Source organism: Urocitellus parryii, chromosome 7 (assembly GCF_045843805.1).
Source record: "Urocitellus parryii isolate mUroPar1 chromosome 7, mUroPar1.hap1, whole genome shotgun sequence".
Classification (NCBI taxonomy): domain Eukaryota; kingdom Metazoa; phylum Chordata; class Mammalia; order Rodentia; family Sciuridae; genus Urocitellus; species Urocitellus parryii.
In genome coordinates, this window is record NC_135537.1 from 146,704,083 (window position 1) to 146,723,603 (window position 19,521).

A 19,521-nucleotide genomic window follows, 5' to 3' on the forward strand; every position below is an offset into this window, starting at 1 on the left:
TAAAGATAGCAGGCTATTGAGACCAGAGGAAGGCCAAGTTTTTGAGCTTTGATGAAGAGAATGTTGGTGCCACCAATGGCAGAAATTCAGTCAAAATTATTGAGTGTTAGGCTGGGGATGTGGCTCAAGCAGTAATGCGCTCGCCTGGCATGTGCGGGGGCACTGGGTTCGATCCTCAGCACCACATAAAAATAAAATAAAGATGTTGTGTCCACCGAAAACTAAAATTATCTCTCTCTCTCTTTAAAAAAAAAATTATTGAGTGTCGGCTGGATGTTGCGGCGCACACCTGAAATCTAGCAGCTCAGGAGGCTGAGACAGGAAGATTGTGAGTTCAAAGCCAGCCTCAGCAACTGCAAGGTGCTAAGCAACTCAGTGAAACCTTGTCTCTAAATAAAATATGAAAAATAGTACTGGGGAGGTGGCTCAGGGGTTGAGTGCCCCTGAGTTCAATCCCCGGTACTCCCCGCCAAAAATTATTGAGTGTCCACTAGATGCCAGACACTGATCTGTTATAGGGTTGAGGACACATCTATGAACAGAAACAAAGCCTAAAGCAGCATGGTGTTGATATTCTGTAGAAGACAGTCCAACCATCTTGACTCCTGCTAGGCTTTCTTCTTCTCTTACCAGTGTTTGCCATATTATGTCCTCTGTAACCATGCAATAGAAACATAGCAAGAGTCACATTTGTAATTTAAAAAATTCTAGCAGCCACACAAAAATTGGGAGAAGAAACATGTTTTTATTACTATATTTCACCTACTGTATTAAAAATATTATCATTCTAACAATTGATATTAAAAATTGTTATAAGATATGTGCATTCTATTTTCATACAGTTTTTGAAATTCAATGTGTATTTTAAAACTTATACCACTTCTTAATTTAGAAGCTAAATTCCCAAAGACGGATGTAAAATGTAGTTCTGTCTAAACAGTAATGTGTGTTATGAAAAATAGCTCTCACTGTTCCAGTTCCTTAGTTGCACTGGACCCATCTCAAATGGTCAATAGTCACTGGCTATGGCTTCCATATCGACTGGCACAGTCTCTCTTTATTCTTTTATGTTTCCCTATGTCCCCAGACACACCTGCCTCCTGTAATCAGCAGATTCCTGCATTACCTCGTGAGCACAGCATCAGAATTGAGGCTCAGTTTTCTCATCTGTCAAATGGAAAACTGGAAGCAGCCAATTCACAGGTGACTATGAGCAGCCTATTAGGTTATATTTCCAAAGTCACCTACAACGTGGCTGTGAATAGAAATGTCAGTGAGTATTAGTACCTCTCTCCTCCCTTCTCCATTCTATCTCACAGAGACATGTGATCCATTTTTCAAGGCTTCATTGAATCTCAATTTTCCATAACATTGTGCATCATTATTATGGAACATTCATTAATTTCCAGAGTTTGGTCCTTACAGTTTGACCCTTAGTCATCACGAGTTTTTTCTTTGCATTTGTTATATATGCCAATCTTGTTTTTCCAACATCATTGTGATTCCTTCAGGTCAGGAACAGAATCCCCCTTTTTTCCTTAGCATTTCCCAAAGTGCTAAGGTCAAAATTTAAAATAGACAAATAATCTTCATGTGTTTTGATTGACTGATTGATTGAGGTTGTCTTTGAGATGTTTTTAGTGACCACGGGAATTCTATTTGGATTTTTAAAATTGTATTGGGAATTCAGTGTTGCATGGATAATTAAGAATTGACTGTGATTTTCTCTTCTGTAGTGTTCATCAATATCAAGTTACTTTATGTTAAATTTTATAATAAATTAATGTTTCTTAAAGTGAATTATTGTAATCATATTGCAGAATTCATAAAAAATAAAGGGCAGAAGAAATTTGGTCTATCAACCTATTGCAGTCCTTTTTACTCTTTTGGTGTTATTCTCCTGCTATTCAAGTTACTCTAATATTGTAGATATAATACGTCAGTAAGTTGCTAGATAGAAAATAGACTGAGTTTTATTTTTTATAGATAGTAAAACTGAGATTCAGAGACTCAAGAATATTGTACAATTTTTTTTAATCTTCAAAAATCAAGTGAAGACTCAAGAGACAGCAGGTGTCTTGACAGCTCCTCCCAGCATGGAACCCTCAGGTGACATTAGCACAGCTCCCTCCAGGAGTCACTGTTTTGAGTTTCCATGACTGATAGGAATTAGAGCACAAGGCAGTCCCAGGAAATTGCACTGTCTTTATTTTCTTGCATGTTTAATTGCTTTCTAAGATTATGCCAAGGTTTCTTAACATCTGTACAAAAAAAGGAGAATTTGCCAAAACCAAATGACTATGGTGTTCTATTGCATCCCATTCTTGAAGAGAACCTGTTTTCAACTAGATTATTGAGGCTTTGTTAGACCTTAACCAGCTTTGACAGTTTAAATTTGAGATTTCACCTCTCCATAAGGCTGTTAAACCAGCCAGAAAATCTGGAGCCTTTGAGAAATTCTACAAGTTGAGGAGACACAGTGTACTGGAGGAATCTGATGCTGGAGTCCAGGACTCAGGTGCATGTGGAAGCAGGAGAGTTGTACTGGGGTGCTAGAACTGTGAGATCCCTCAATTCCAGGGATCCATGATCTTCAGTTTTGCTTTTTGCTGGCAGCTGAAAGTGTGCCGGGGCCCACAGGCCAATCATCAGCTGGCAGTCTGAAGGGCAGGGAAACAGCCCAATGAACATCACCGCAGAGGAGCCAATCAGCTAGATGTTGCTGGGGCCACTGTGAGCCAAGCATCAGCTGGCAGCTGGAAGTTTGCTGGCAGCTGGAAGTTTGCTGGGGCCCCTTTGGCTGTGGCTCTCAACATCTTTCCCCAGCTAGCTCCCATCTTTCTGGTCCTTTCCATAGAATAGGTCTCTATCACCTCAGCATTTTCAGCAAGAGGCAGGAGAAAACTATACCAGAGGCATGTTGCTATGTCATGTGGAATGCACTGCTTGTCCATTTAGTGAGCATTTAAGAACCCGTGACATACACAGAATGTGTAGAGGTTCAGAAATAGATTTGAATGCCATCAGAGGTGGCAGGCCTCTTTTATTGTAGATGCATAATGGGGCTCAGTGCTGCTGTGACTTGCTCGACGTCGCTAACTAGCCAGTCAAGCACCATTCAAATAATCCCAGGTGCCCCATTTCAACACACTTTGATTTGACACTGCCTTTGTTCAGGTTTACAGTTGGCTGTTTATAATCATCAACAGGGGCCCGGGCTTCCCCTCTAAAAGGGGACAGAGGTGGAGTAAACTCTAGCCAAAAAGCCTGTTTTCCTATCCATGTGGGCCCTGGTGATGCCTCTCAAATCTATTTTCACACAAGATCCCCCTCCTGCAATTCAGACTTTTATAGGATCACTTTTGTTTTACCACAGTTTCTTCTGTGTCTCTCCAGCCTCCCGGCCAGCATTCAAGTCCTGAGGATTCCTGCATGAGCCTGCAGCCCACTTTATCCAAATGAAGCTTCAGCTGTGGCATTGAATGGCCTTTGGCTACCTGTGGAACTTGCTGCATTCTTGGATGGTCCCAGACGAGGAACGAATCTTACGGCTGATTCTAAAAGAATTGAGAAGCCGCAGTCTGGCTGGGCACAATTCAGGAGCCACTTGTCAAAAGAAACAAACTTTATTTTTAAAACTACAAACGCCAAACAAAACAGCTCCTCAGGAAAAACCCTCAGAGCCCAACTGCCACCACCGGCTTCCACAAGCCTCTCCACACACCAACCACCACCTCCCACAATCCTCCTGCTCTTGAGGCCGATTGGCTAGGTCGCATGGGCGGAGCCAAAGAAGTCCCCCAATGAGCAGTTCCGTAGTCTGAAGGGCAGGGAAACAGCCCAATGAACATGACCGCAGAGGAGCCAATCAGCTAGATGTTGCTGGGGCCACTGTGAGCCAATCATCAGCTGGCAGTCTGAAGGGCAGGGAAACAGCCCAATGAACATGACTGCAGAGGAGCCAATCAGCTAGATGTTGCTGGGGCCACTGTGAGCCAATCATCAGCCGGCAGCTGGAAGTTTGCTGGCAGCTGGAAGTTTGCTGGGGCCCCTTTGGCTGTGGCTCTCAACAGACACTCACTAACCTAATGCATGTTCACTGAGCGCCCTGTGCTCACTTTGAATGGAACATGAGGAGCTGATGTCTTTCCATCTCCTAAGGAACTTCCAGATTTAGCTAGCCATCCCAGGAGACTCAGGACCATCGTCCTTGTGCACACAGAGCTAAGTGGCTGCTCATTACCTTCCCACCAAAGGTGAGAGGCAGGTGATGCTAAGTTCTTTGAACTGATACTGAATTTAAAATATTTTAATTGTATATGCTCTCCTGAGAATATAAGTAACACTGAATGATATCTCTCAAGATAAAGATGTCTGCTCAAAAACAAATATAAAAAGTAGATAAAATTCTACTAGAATACAAAAATGTAGAAACTACAATGACATAACATAATATTTATTAAACTCTAAGCATGTTATTTATTGACCCCCAAACAAATATTCCTATAGCATTTCTAAAAGACATCATCCTTATTCATCCTTGAATTGCTTCTATCCATCAGTCCTCCCGATGGTTCTGTATTTTCAGCAGTGCCCATCAGGAACCATGGCAATGAGGTCATCTTCTAGAAAGCCAGTCACATTATATATCCCCACATCCAATACTGCTCAAAAACCTGCTCCCCTGGTTTGGATTCATCTCAATGAAATGCCTGACTGTGCCAGCAATGCTCCTGTGAAATGACTGTGAAGCACTTGACAACTACTACCCTCAAGGCAGGCAAGGCTGGCATCTGGCACCTTTGGATTCAAAGGCTGGAGAGTCCAGGTTCTGGCAGGGACTGCCCTGGCTTACTCTCCCCTGTGGGTCTTTCCATGCCTTGGGCACCATGGATCCAGCTTTGGACCTGCTATGACACCCTAGCTATAGGTGCTTCTAATTTTAGTGCCATCTCCAAAGTAATCCCAAGCAGAAACCCCTCAGATCAATGCAGGGGACCAACACCACCCCCCAAAGAAGGCCACCTGCACTTGAAAGTCCATGCTGTGGCATCACTGGCTTCTATGACTACAGACCTCCCTCCAGATGTGATACTGGCCTTTGGAGCACTGAGCATCTGCTCCAAAAGAAAAGGGACTCCAAGCACCAGACAGCAAGCCTGGAGCATGAAAACCTGCAGCACCTCTAACCAGAGCACCTCCAGTGACCAAGGGACAAAAGACAAGCAGCAAACATGAGCAGGGAGTCATCGATGCCCCTCCTTGACACAAAGGCCACCCAAGCAGAAATTCCCAAGTTCAACTCAGGGGCCAGCACCACCCCAGAAAGACCAACTTGCATGACTATGCCCTTGGCAGTGTCCTCAGTGGAACCTGGGAGCAGAGAACCTGGGAGCAGCCTGTGTGTGGGTAATGAGCCTCTCCTTTCTAAGAGGAGGGACCCTCGAGCCCCAGATAGACCTATGAGGCAAGCTTGGGCCTGACTCTCTGTGGCCCCCACCACCAGAGTATTTCCATGGTGATCAAGTTACACAGGACAAACAGCAACCATGATCTTGGAGCCACCTAGGCCCCTCCTTTCAGTGCCATCCCCAAGGGGCCCACCCAAGCAGAAATGCCCAAGTTCGCCTCTGGGCACCAGCACCACCATGAGCAAGGCTGCATCTAGGTGCACATCTGTGCTGGCCTCTCACCCTGGCAGCTCGGCTGGACCAGCCACCAGACCATCCTCTTCCAGGGCAGGACCCACTCCTGTGGCTCCAAGAGAAAACTCTTTTGCTAAGATGACATCCACCTTCTCCCACATGGGACCTGGTGGCAGCCTGTTTAGATGCACAGCACAGGTCTCACACTGACCTCTGTGATCCTGGGGCAAAGTGGAGGCTCAGAGACAGGACGACCTCTTCCCTCCCACTCCCTGGCAGCTTTGCCCTCAGAGGTGGGTAGCAGGAGGCTCTCATTTTACTTGGCTCTCTGATCAGGTCCTCACTACCACAGAGGCCCTGGCCTGCTCTCTTTGGTTTCCTTGTTGTTTGAGCACCTTGGAGTTGTCTGTCCTTATGTCATTTGCTTGGATGGGGAAATTTGAAATTGACCTGTGGTCCAGATAATGAGAAGGGATATGCGGTGCACAGAGGAACCACAATGTTTGGAAGGTCTCCTTCATAATTTGTAAGTATGGGGAATATTAATCCCAGACTACTCACTAGAAAGAATTTTCATGGAGTGCTCTGCTTGTAGCTATAAATCTGAGACCAAGAAAAAATGAATTTCCCACTCTAACAGAGCATGGCCTCTGTATGGGCCAGAATCAAGAGAAAAATGGCCTTTAAGGAGGTCACTGAATTATTAGTCTTATGCAAATAGAATTGTTTTGTCAAAGACCAGGAAAAAAATGGGATGAAATATGTAATTTTTCTATTCTACATAAATAAGCCTGTTCTAGACTCCTGGTGGGAAGACCTCCAGCCCCTAAACAGAGGCCTCTGCCACCTGGTGGGGAGAGTGGAGAGCCACAGGGTGGGGTGGGTGAGCTGAGCCAGTGAGGTGCATGGGCTGCAGCCCCAGGGACCCTGAGTTGACCTTCACAAGAGAATCACAGAGGATAGGGAGGCTGAATCAGGAAGGCTGGAGGGATTTTGGGGGTGACTTAAAAATAAATCTCACTGTGGGGAAGTGGGGCAAAGAGGAGGTGAGTCAGATGCCCCTGGGCTACCACTGGACAAAGGGGAGTGAGCAGAGGAAGGGCGTGCCACCCTGCCTGCCTCAAGGTCACCTGGGGTTATGGAGCTCAGGGCAGAGGCCTTCACAGGCCCACATTCCCAGCTACTAGACCACTGGACCTTGAACCCAGGTTCCTGAAGGTGACAGGAGCGGGGGCTCACCTCCTGCCAGGTACCATTCTGCATGTTCCAGCTGATGCCAGCAACTCAGGTTTCAAGCTCCAACCAGGTCATCATCCCTTATAGAAGCTTCCTAGACTTTTTATACCCCAAGTGAGGACCATGTGGTGCCCCAACCACGTTCTACTAACACCTTGTTACTTGTCACAAGAACCCAAACTGTCATTCAGTCGCTCAGTGTCTCTCCAGTGTCTCCTGCATGCCAAGTGAGATAGAAAGGCATAAACTAATCCATGTGAAGGAATAGACAGTGGCAACCCGAGGCCAGTTCTCTACAGCAAAGATCCTTGGTCCTCTGAGAGCAAATAACCCAAAACCAGGCCTGACAGGGTAGTAGAGAGTGCAGGGAGGGCTTCGTGGAGGTGGTGATGGCCCAAGGTCTGAAATAGATGTAGGAATTACTTCCCTGGGCCTCAGTTTCTCCAGCTCTAAAGCAGGGAGATCCTGTGTGTCACCCACCACTGCCCCTACAGAGCTGACCTGGAGTTCAAGTTAAGACAGATGTGGGGACAAGGTGCAGGGAAAGAGCTACATGGAAATGGCCAGCAGCTTTGAGCTTTTTGACTTGTTATGGGCGAGGCAGGGAGGAGGTGAGAGCTGGGAGGGGTGGAATAGGGCCAGTGGAGGCGGTGAGAAGGGAGGATTTGGGGAAGTTCAAGGCACAGACTCAAAGACAGTTGGAGGATGGAGCTGGGAGGGGTGGTGTCTCCCTGCCAGACCTGGCTCTTTCCATGGTGTGGCCCAACCTTCTTTTCTTTCTGAATCCAGGCCCCCTCCATCCCTGCACCCCCAGGGGCTCACAGGTCATTCCTCTGCCTGACCCACACACTCCTGCTGCCTGGCCTTGCTCATGCAGCCCCCTCACTTGATCCCCTGCCTCTCCTGTTGGTCTCCCCCTCTGGATGGATTCCCCAGCCACACCCATCTCTTCATTCTTCTCTGAGCCCCCCACCCCAACTTGATGGGTCCCCCGCTTCCAAGCTCCCGGCATCAGGCCTCCCCTGCAGGGTTATGCGCACGAGGCTCTGGAGCCAGATTTCCAGAATTCCAGTCCCAGCTCTTTCAGGCAGGACCTTGGCTAACTCATAATTCATGTCCTTTCCCAGAGCCTCACCTTTACCACCAGGGAAATGGGTGATATGATTCCCTCTGTAAATATATGCAGCCTGGTTCATGGAGGTATTGATGCTCCCAGGTGGATTTCAGGGTTCCTGTAAGGGGGCGCCTTTTGGCACTTAAAGGAGTGGCCCTCATGGCTCCAAGAACAGAGTTGGTTTTTGTCCCCTGTAAAGTGATCACTATAGGAATGGTCTAATTAGTGGCGCTGAATATGTCAGAGCCCCAGTTACCCTCTAAGTGCTGTCTCAGGCTTCTCTTTCCTTCACTTGGGGAGGAGATGAACAGAACCCCAAAGACAGATATGAGACCCGGGAGCTAGTTGGGGCTCCCAGGTTCCTTGATTGCATGGGGACCAACTTACAAGTCGAGGTGGCCTTTCTGAAATTGGTGATGGTTCCCCCCAGGAGAGTTTCAGGGGTTCTGCATGGTCAGGCTTTGGGGGATGGCATGAATTGCACAAACATCAGTGGTTGCTTGCCCTGGTTTGTATTTTCCCTTCCCTCCCTGGGTCCTCATGGTGGTGCTCTGCCCAGGGGCAGGCCCTGGAGCTGTTCTGTCCCAAGCTTGCCCCATGGTGTTCTCTGGTTTTGGGGGTCCCTCTACTTTTTTAGCAGATGCCCATTTCTGCCATGGGAGACGGAAGAACTGGGGACAAATCTGTCCTCCAAGTTGCAATTGAGGCAACTGACACTGGCAGCATTAAGGGGGATGAAACTTGGTTGTCCCAGGCTGACTGGGGCTGCCTGTTCTTGGGACAAACACTGTTCAAAGGCCCTGGCCTCTGAGTAGCAGCTGCAGAGGCTGATGGACTAGTTGCTGCAGTGGGCCTTGCAGCCTAGCTGCCAGCAGAATGTGTACAGGTGCTGGCACGGCCGCCACGGTGGGATTTCTATGTCAGTCAGCACCAAGGGCTGAGTGGATTGGACTGCCCCCAGGCTGGGGGACCTGCTATGATGGTGGGAATGGAGCTACCCCTGGACCTGGAGCTCCCACATGTCCAAACTACTGACAGCAGGCAGTGGGGGGGGGGGGCTCTGGGCTTCTTCCTGTCAGAAACCCCAGGTGGATGGTGGCTCCAGGGGTGAGGGGCTGCTTCCCATGGGGAGCGGGTTTCTGTACCTTTCAAGATGGCAGACTGAGGAATCAGACCAGAGACTCTGCGTCTAATAGAAGATAAAGTTGGTCCTCATATTCATCTCGTGGAGGCAGGCCCCAAATTCCTTAATAAGACACCTATAGCACAAGAGTTAAAACGAAGAATCAACAAATGGGACTAATTCAAACTGAAAAATGTTTTCTCAGCAACAGAAATAATATGCGAGGTGAATAGGGAGCCTACATCCTGGGAACAAATTTTTACCCCTCAAACATCAGATCTCTGGAGTATACAAAGAACTCAACAAGTTAAACAACAAAAAAGCAGATAACCCAATCAACAAATGGGCCAAGGACTTGCACAGAAACTTCTCAGAAGAGGATATAGAATCAATCAACAAGTACATGAAAAAATGCTCACCATCTTTAGCAGTCAGACAAATGCAAATTAAAACCACCCTAAGATACCATCTCACTCCAGTCAGAAAGGCAGCCATTATGAAGTCAAACAACAACAAGTGCTGGCTAGGATTCGGGGGGTGGTGGTGGTGGGAGGTACACTCATACATTGCTGGTGGGACTGCAAATTGGTGCAGCCAATTTGGAAAGCACTATGGAGATTCCTTGGAAAGCTGGGAATGGAACCACCATTTGACCCAGCTATTCCCCTTCTCGGACTTTACCCAAAAGAACTAAGAAAAGCATACTACAGGGACACAGCCACATCAATGTTTATAGCAGCACAATTCACAATAGCTAGGCTGTGGAACCAACCTAGATGCCCTTCAATAGATGAATGGATTAAAAAATGTGGCATGTATACACAATGAACTATTACTCAGCACTAAAAAATAACAATATCATGGCATTTGCAGGGAAATGGATGGCAAAGAAGGCCCAGTGTGAGAAGGTGGCTGTAGGCAGAGCAGGACAGCCATTGCCAAGGAAGAAGTGCTCATCCATGGGGAATACGGGTAGGCCACAGAAATGAAAGTTTCCTTTGCTGTCACATCAATAGGGGCACCTCTGAGGCTGCCATCACTTCTGGAACTGGCCTGTCCAGTCACCACTGAGGACCTCAACTGGGAGAAAGAGAAAGCTCCGCAGCACAGCAACTGCCTTCTGATGGGTGAGTCCCAGGCCATCTGGGGCAGCTGTACCTTGCCCCCCAACCCCAGCCCATGTGTGGGCCCCCTCTACCTGGGGAGGGTCCAAGCCTCTGGCATCAGTGGGCCTCAGCCAGACCTTGCCCTGCCACCCCAGCAGTGCCTCCCCGCCCAATGTGGGTGGGCGCTGCTCTCTCCTCCCAGAGACACCCTCCCACCTCCAAACTCTGTGTCCCCTTCTTCCACAGCCTGCCAACTGCTGCTTGGCCCTTCCTCCCAGGCCCTCTCCCAGCACCTGGGCAGGCTTGGCTCTGCAGCCAGTGGCTCCCTTTGGGCCATCCTCATGAACACCATTATGACTTCACAGTCCCCCTTCCCCCACATCTGGGGCCTGCATCTGACTCCAGTAGGAACTTCCTACTCTCTCACCAGGGCCCAAAGCCCAACAGTACTCACAGGACCTCACCTGTAGACAGCTCCAGTCTGCCATCTTTTTTTAAAATTTTTATTTATTTTTTTTAGTCATACATGACAGTAGAATGCAATTTGATATAAAATACATACATGGAATGTACATACATCAATCCTATTGTCTATTCTATTCTGCTGTCCTTCCTATCCTCCCTACTCCTCCCCTCCTCTCCCATCCTTTCTCTCTATCCAATCTAATGTGACACACTTTTTTTTCTTTTGATCATTACAACATCATATATGTATTTTGTATAACAATGAGGTTCTCCTTCCCTCTTCTGTGCAACTCCCCTTCTCCCTCTTTTTCCCTCCCACCTCTCTTCCCTATTTAGTGGTAGTCTTCTTCTCATGCTCTTCCTCCCTATCCCATTTTGAGTCACCCCCTTATATCAGGGAAGACATTTGGCATTTATTTTTTAGGGATTGGCTAACTTCACTTAGCATCATCTGCTCTAATGCCATCCATTTGCCTGCAAATGCCATGATCTTGTTATTTTTTAGTGCTGAGTAATATTCCATTGAGTGTACCTTTTTCTCCTGGCATCCTCGCCAGCACTTATTGTTGTTTGACTTCATAATGGCTGCCATCCCTGGGGATGAAGAGTACCCTGGGGCAGCTTCCTGTTGGGTGGGCTTGGAGCCCTCCTCTCCAGGGCTTGGAGACCTCTAGTGGAGCTCTAGGAGCTCTGATGGCCTTTCTCTTGGAGCAGGAGCTCATACAGAAGGCCCAGGATAACTCAGCTCTGACTTGGGAACTCTGGGTGCGGAGGATTCCCTGCCTGGGCACAAAGGAAGGCAGGCGGCTATGGGCCACCAGGAGCCTAAAGTCCTATTGTGCTTCTCCAGTGATATGGGCTCCCCCTCTGATGTTCTCCATATGCAGGGCCTTCCACTTGCTCATTCACCCTTGGCCACTGTCTCCAAGGGCACTGAGCACAATCTTCCCTGGGCAGGGCTCTAGGGTATACCGTGGTGCTACAAGCTGGCAAGGAGTGGCTCTCTGCTCCTGTGCCATACAAGGCATCTGTTTGCTGAGTGGGTGGTCTAGGCTGCAGGAGTTAGTGAAAGGTGCAGCTGACAGCATCATCTTCAGGAGACCAGGCATGTGGAGGGGGGAGGTAATGTCCAGGTCTCCCAGGATCTGGGACCAGCAGCCAAGAGGCACTTTGCTCAACTGCTGATGTGCAGTTCCAGGATGGCAGCAGGACAACCTGGGAGCTGTACCCCAGGGGCTGGCCAGAGTGGCCAACCACTGTAGGTAAGGTCAGGGGACTCTGTGACTGGACTTCATTCGGGACACTTCTGGCAGGTCCGTGCCCGCCAGGGCCGGGGCAGGGTTGAGGGACAAAGCTTACCCTGAGAAGTGCCCATGGCAGCGGTAAGGGTTAGAGAAGACGACGGGATTCAGGGATTCCAGAGCTGAGCACAAATGGTCCTTCTTCTGCTGCCAGCGCGGCTTGAGGAGAAAGCGCAATGGCAGACCCCTGGCCAGGACCCAGCTTTTAAAGGCTGAGTAGATGATGCGGGCACGTGCAGAAAACAGTCAACACAGGGTCGCATCACAAAGGGATGCACACAGTGCAATGTGAAGCGCTGGCACTGGGGCTGCAGAGCCACATCCAGCTGGTCCACCAGCTGACCCAGTGAGGATGTCAGTCCAGGTCTTCATCAGGCTCTCTAGCTCCAGTGCATCCTTGTTTCTGCTGGCTGAATCCCTATTTATCAGTTCTATTATTTATACTGAATTTGGGGGCTTTTGACCCCACTTTCAATCTTGATCAGCTACCACCAGATTTCTCCATGACATCATTTATCCTGGGGTCAGAAACATCTGGTCTGGTGGTCTCTATCCTGATCTTCTTGCCTTTCCTCTTATCAGGCGAGGACAGCCTGCCAGAGGCTTCATTCTATTTATGAGGGTGAGGGGAAGTAACTTGTTTGAGGCCATACTGGAGGGCTCTGTGGGTGTGCCTGGTGAGACTGCAGGTTTCAAACTGGAGTTTTTAAAATGAAGTTGCTTAGGCTCAGGCCTAAGTCCATCCTAATACCTCCAAAAGATTTCATGTGTATGAACTGCAAGGAAATCTATCACCTTGGCATTCAGATGTATTCATTGGGGTTTGGATTTTAATAGATTACTGCATTCCTATTTTCTATTTCTTTTCTTTGTCCTTCTCCTCCCCCCTTCCTCTTCCTCTTTCCTCTTCTTATCTTTGGTACCAGGAATTAGACTTGGGGGCACTTAACCACTGAGCCACATCCCCAGCCCTTTTTATTTCTTATTTTCATACAGAGCCTTGCTAATTTGTGTAGAGTCTTGTTAAGTTGCTGAGGCTGGCTTTTGAATTTGCAATCTTCCTGCCTTAGCCTTCCAAGTCCCTGGGATTACAGGCATGTGCTTCTCCACCCAGATCTATTTCTTCTTTGATAATAAATGGTCTCTACCACTTACATCTTCAACTTTCTTGGTGAAAAAGCCTACACCTAAATCAGTTTCTCTGGGGCTGATGTTATAGCTCAATGGTGGAGCATTTGCCTAGCATGCTCATTCCAATCCTAGTGCAAAAAAAAAAAAAAAAAAATCAAGTACCTTCTCTGCTTTTTCTTTTTCCCTGACCTTCACCCCTGACCTTCACTGCCTCAATTGCTCCTTGATGGCTTTAAACAGATTAAATTTTGCCTACTTTTCTATATATTTTTTTCTGTTGGAAAAAATATATAGAAATATATTGGGGCTGGGGATGTGGCTCAAGTGGTAGCGCGCTCGCCTGGCATGTGTGCAGTCCGGGTTCGATCCTCAGCACCACATACCAACAAAGATGTTGTGTCCGCCGAAAACTAAAAAATAAATATTAAAAAATTCTCTCTCTCTCTCTCTCTCTCTCTCTCTCTCTTTAAAAAAAAAAAAGAAATATATATATAGTCTGCCATTAGCCATGATACTAGTTTTAGAAACAGAAGTTGTTTGCCATTCACTTTAAAATTTTTTTTTCTTAGTTTTTTTATTAGTTGTTCAAAACATTACAAAGCTCTTGACATATCATATTTCATACATTTGATTCAAGTGGGTTATGAACTCCCATTTTTACCCCATATACAGATTGCAGAATTGCATCAGTTACTCATCCACTGTTTTACATATTGCCATACTAGTGACTGTTGTATTCTGCTACCTTTCCTATCCTCTACTATCCCCCCTCCCCTCCCCTCCCCTCCCCTCCCATCTTCTCTCTCTACCACATCTACTGTAATTCATTTCTCTCCCTTGTTTTTTTTCCCTTCCCCCTCACATCCTCTTATATGTAATTTTATATAACACTGAACTAGTAGTAGTACTAGTACTAGTACTAGAACTACTTAAATAAGTACTACTAGTATGAACTAGTAGTTGTATGTATCACAGATATCTTCTCCCATTATATGGTTTGTCTTTTAGATTTTGTTTGTCATTTAGTTTTAAAATGATGTCTTTAGTTCTGCAATTGTTTAAAATTTTAATGCAATTAACTTACACTATTCTTCCGGTCAAAACCCCCCACCCCCCAGCATGAATCTGTCTGATGGAGATGTGATAGGATTTGATATGGAATGGCTGCCAGTATACAGTAAAGGGAAACTAAGCAGAGTTGCACTAATTCAATTGTGCGTGTCTGAAAGTAAATGGTACTTGTTTCACATTTCATCAATGGCAGGTTGGTTATCTCTTTTTCTTTGTTTCATTTTTATATTGCTGATAATTGTAATATGTTAACTTTATCCCGGTAAAATTAAACTCTTTCATTACCTGGTACTTCTTTCATCATCTTACATTTATTTAACTATTTAGTTTCCATCTGATTCACTCATATTCCTGTTTAATTTTCATAGCACCCTGTGAAGCATTGATATTTTTTCTGTTTTAAAGAAGAGAGAAATGAACTTTAGAGGATCTGGATGACCACTAATACACTGTTGGTTCTAGCAGAGTACTCACACTCATTTTTTCTTACCATTTATTAATCAGGAGTTTTTGATTTAGGCAAGAAAAGAAATACTTGAGGTGAATGTGTTTCCGAATTTAAACTTAACATAAGCAATTTAAAAATACAAATGGCATGTGTAAGAAATAGAGAATAAATCCATTATACTTAACAGAACTTATGGAAATAACAAAATGTTATAGTTTTTCCCCAGGGATTAAAAATGTTGCTTGAAAATAAAGCAATTAAAAAGGCAGGTGTAGGTATTGAAGGAGATCAGTGGAAACTTCTACGTGACTTTGACATCAAATTGAAGAGTTTTGTGGAGTTGACACATGTTGCCAATGAAAAGGTAGAAATAACAAGTGTATTATTTTCATAAACAAGACGATACTGTGGTTTTTCTCTGTGGATGTTATCTTGTTTTTTAAAAAATAATTTAAGATATGTACAGTTTTTGTATGAGTACAAAAGTTCTGAGTGAATGTACCATAATGAAACCTTCAATTTTAATCCATCATTTTGGCAGTACTTAGTTTCTTTAAGTTTCCTGTCTTTCTTATCCCCAATTCTTGGTATTGTTTGACTTTATTTTCTATTGCAAATTTAAATATTTATTTTAAATTTTTTTAAAAAGTATTTATACCAATAACATTTTTTTTAAGAGAGAATATAAAGTAGCTATTGTGATATAATTCTCTGAGTGGAAGTTTGACCATTAATTCCACTTCCTGTATTTCACATATTTTATTAATGAAGTCATTAAATTCTCATATTTGGCTGGACTGTGGAAAGCATACTAAACTATTGGGCTTCCCCCCCCATGAACAATACTTGTAAAGTCCAATAATTTTAATACCTACATTGGCAAAACTCCAGAGTTAAATTCTTATACTGTAGACTACAAATGAGATTTTTAGTGACAGAAAATTTACTGAGGGTTGTTTATTTGTGGCCTGGTCATGTGGTGGTATTCAGGAATATCTGATAATAGAAGAAAGTAATTTTTCCTATGTTGCTTTCTTATTACTTCTAGCTGAAATGTATAGAGACCTGGAGCCTCAATGGTCTGGTGAAACACCTCTTAGGTAAACAGCTTCTGAAAGACAAATCAATCCGCTGTAGCAATTGGAGTAATTTTCCTCTCACTGAGGACCAGAAACTATATGCAGCCACTGATGCTTATGTACCTACTTAAAGATTTTTAGGTTGTTACGTATTTTTTAAACCTTAGCATAAATTACTTTAGAATAACTTTATTGTGGAAGAGGCATAAACTCTACTAAGATTATTAATATCAGTTTGGCAGCAAGAACTGCTTTGATGGGCTGGGAATGTGGCTCAGGCGGTAGCGTGCTTGTCTGCCATGCGTGCGGCCCGGGTTCGATCCTCAGCACCACATACAAACAAGGATGTTGTGTCCGCCGAAAACTAAAAAATAAATATTAAAAAAATTCTCTCTCATTCTCTCTCTCCCTCCTCTCTCTCTCTAAAAAAAAAATGCTTTCATGAATTGAAACTTAAGTCTTGGTATTAATTAGCAGGTATCAGTCAATACATTGCTCAGTACTAGTTATTTTCATTGTCATGAAGCCAAAATAATGTGTATTTTGTATATAGAAAAAATGTGAAACTTGCTGAAATCATGAAAGACTAATGAGCTCAGGCTTGGAATGCACAAATGGTGATGTATTCAATAATTGCTTATAGCAATTCAGAATAAGAATAGTTGCAAGACATTTTCTATATTGAAACTGGCCTTATTTCTTATATTTAAACTGTGGCAAAAATTTAGAAAAATTGCCTCCAAATTTAACTTGCTGCTTCTGTTAGATATATTTTTATTAGTACAAGTTTATATATAGTCAAATCTCAGCTTATCTTTACAGATAGCATTATTTGTATATATGTATTTAATATGAGGAATATATTTTGTTCCACAGTTAATTTCTTTTTCCCTAATTCATACTTTCATTTGTTGATGAATTTATTGTTTCCCATTTTGCATCTATTTTTAGGAATGTAAGCTTAATTTGTAACCAGAAAAATAATTTGATTTTTCTTATCAGGGTAATAGGGTGATACTTTTCCTTTAAAAAAAATTTTAAGACTTTTCAAACTATCAAAAGTTTTGTAGCAACTTCATTTGTGAAAAATCATTTTACTTGACTATTTCTCTTAACCATTCTTAGAAGGAGAACTGCTCATACTCTAACATTCTCAGCTAATTTATTGAAATGGAAGGAAGTAGATATCTGTAATCAAAGCAGATTCTCTCACTATAATGTATTTTGTTAAATTGTATTTATAAGTCATATGATACCTGCTCATATATTGAGTGTTAATAAACGAAAACTTATATTTTAAGGCCAAGGCAGGTTACTTTCTCCATTCTTACAAATGGAATGGTGATTAAATGAAGATATTTGTGTACCATTGTAGGGTTAGATTCAGTATTCTGGGTGCTTTGGAGTTCATACTTTTGGATTTATCTAAAGCTGAGATGTATAACTTTATTTTGGTTATCTTTAACCTGCACCTATTTTTCTGTTTTCCTGTAGGCTGGTCTCATTATTTATCGAAAATTAGAAATTTTGGATATTGCTATGCATATGTTTGCTCCAAATAAAGGTATGTTATGATCTAAAAAGATAAAAGGTGAATTTTCTTTTTTTTGTGAGATTTATTTCCCAAAAACCCCAATATTCAGATATTTGTAAAAGTATTTTTCAATATTAGAACTTCTCAAATGTCTGAGCAGTGTTGATGTGAAGGTGAGATTTATCAAGATCAAAGATTAGAGTTTTAGGTACGTTACTTGTGGTGGAGCAGCATTTATCACTTTTGTTTTGTAGCATTGGAATTTTGTTGGAATTGGGACATGTAGGTTTGATAATATCACCAAAGCAAAAAACTTTCCTCCAGGCTAGAGATTATGCATCCTTGCTATAACTATTTAAAATGCTTTATATGTATAATGCTTTAAAATGTTTAAGATGCTTTATATTTTTCTAGTTTAAATTGTCATATTCTTTCTGCTGTGTTTCTTCACTCAACTTCAGTGCCCTTGTTAGATGTTGTGATAGATCAGTGACTGCATAAAGAGTTATGTGGAGTGGATGAGCATGCTTTTGTGTTATGTAGACCAGTGGTGGAATCCCAGTCGTGTGACCTGGGGTATATCTCTTTCCCTATGTTTGGAATGTGGATAATAGTACAATATGCAGCTGTAGAGAGAGTTTTGAATACAGCTTGAGCTTCTCTAATCTGAAATATGGAAGGCTTTGAAATCCAGAACTTTTTGAGTGTAAACATGATGAACATATTTTGAGGTATTCAATAATATTTCCTAGAGAGTGATGTTTTAGGCAAGACCTTAAATATGAGCAGGCATTAGCTACTTGAAGAGAAAGGGAAGTGTTGTAGACCCAGGAAAGGCCAGGTGCAGAGTGTTAGAGATCAGAGATATCATGCTGGTTGTGAGCAATTGAAATATATTGAGTCTAATGGGGTAATATAGGAGAAGCAGAAAAGGGAAAGAAGACAGGCTGTGTTAAGAAGTTCACGTTTCCTCCCAAGAGCAATTGAAGATTTTAAACACAGGAATGAAAAAACATTATATTTCAAAATAAAACCATTTTTTTGCTAGCATCTGTATTACTCTTTAATTTTCTAAACATTTATTTTTAGATATATACTTTAAAGTGATATTTTTCATATATAGAATTATGATAATATTTCTTGACTATTTTTAAACCAGTTATAATTTTTATTGTATAATTATTAGCATTTTCCCTTATTCATTCATTCATTCAAATTTTTCAATTATTTATTCAAGACCTTATTTAAAAAGTAAAAGAGGGCTAGGGTTTTGGCTCAGTGGTAGAGCACTTGCCTAGTGCATGTGAGGCAGTGGGTTCAGTCCCCAGAACCACATTTTAAAAAGTAAAAGAATTTTTATCTCCTAGTAAAATACTTCCTTTAACGACCTTTTTTTTTTTTTTTTTTTTTTTAAAGCTTAAAATTGGCAGGTCAATTAAGGCTATACTTATCCCACTTCTAGCTTAAATATTTTGGAGGCAGATTCTCTTCCTTCTTTCCTTCCTTCCTCCCTCCCTTCCTTCTTCCTCCCTCCCTTCCTTCCTTTCTTTCTTTCTTTCTTTCTTTCTTTCTTTCTTTCTTTCTTCCTGGGGATTGAACTCAGGGCCACTCAACCACTGAGTCACATCTCCAGCCCTATTTTGTATTTTATTTAGAGACAAGTTCTCATGGAGTTGCTTAATGCCTTGTTTTTGCTGAGGCTGCCTTTGAAATCACAATCCTCCTGCCGCAGCCTCCTGAGCCACTGGGATTACAGGTGTGCACAAGTGCGCCCGGCTTTTTAAAATTTCTTTTGTGAGTTTTTGATCACTTGATGTACTGGGATTGCCAAATTATTATAAAGATTCCTCATATCCAAACTTCAGCAGCAGACCAAGTAAATAACACCTTTTCAAACATATATAGATTTTCTTGGAAAATCACTGATTTATTTAGAGATACCACAGTCATAGTATATTAGCTTTCATATCCTTTTTTTAATATTTTACTTTTTAGTTGTAGTTGAACACAATACCTTTATTTTATTTATTTTTTGTGGTGCAGAGGCTCCAACCCAGAGTTTCGCACGTGCTAGGTGAGCGCTCTACCGCTGAGCTACAACCCCAGCCCCAGATTTTGTATCTTTTTTAAAAAATCAGTAGATTTAATAAAAGAATAATTACTATTCTTGGCTTATATGGTTTTTTAGCCCTGTGAAGAGTTTCTTGTACTTAAAATGTTTGGGAGACACAGTTTGATGTTGTGTAACCACAGTTGAACTTTGTACTC

At 43.2% G+C, this 19,521-nt stretch overlaps 1 protein-coding gene across 1 annotated transcript in view; it reads left to right on the forward strand.

Moving 5' to 3' along the window:
* Nucleotides 1-14,240: 14,240 nt before the first annotated feature.
* Nucleotides 14,241-19,521, forward strand: part of LOC144256203 (bifunctional 3'-5' exonuclease/ATP-dependent helicase WRN-like) — a 41,886-nt gene continuing 36,605 nt past the window's right edge. Inside the window, exons 1-5 of the mRNA XM_077801272.1 lie at nucleotides 14,241-14,385; nucleotides 14,856-15,004; nucleotides 15,689-15,838; nucleotides 17,214-17,283; nucleotides 17,392-17,426. Of these exons, the coding sequence (XP_077657398.1) occupies nucleotides 14,241-14,385; nucleotides 14,856-15,004; nucleotides 15,689-15,838; nucleotides 17,214-17,283; nucleotides 17,392-17,426 (549 nt within the window). The remainder of the gene's footprint in view (nucleotides 14,386-14,855; nucleotides 15,005-15,688; nucleotides 15,839-17,213; nucleotides 17,284-17,391; nucleotides 17,427-19,521) is intronic.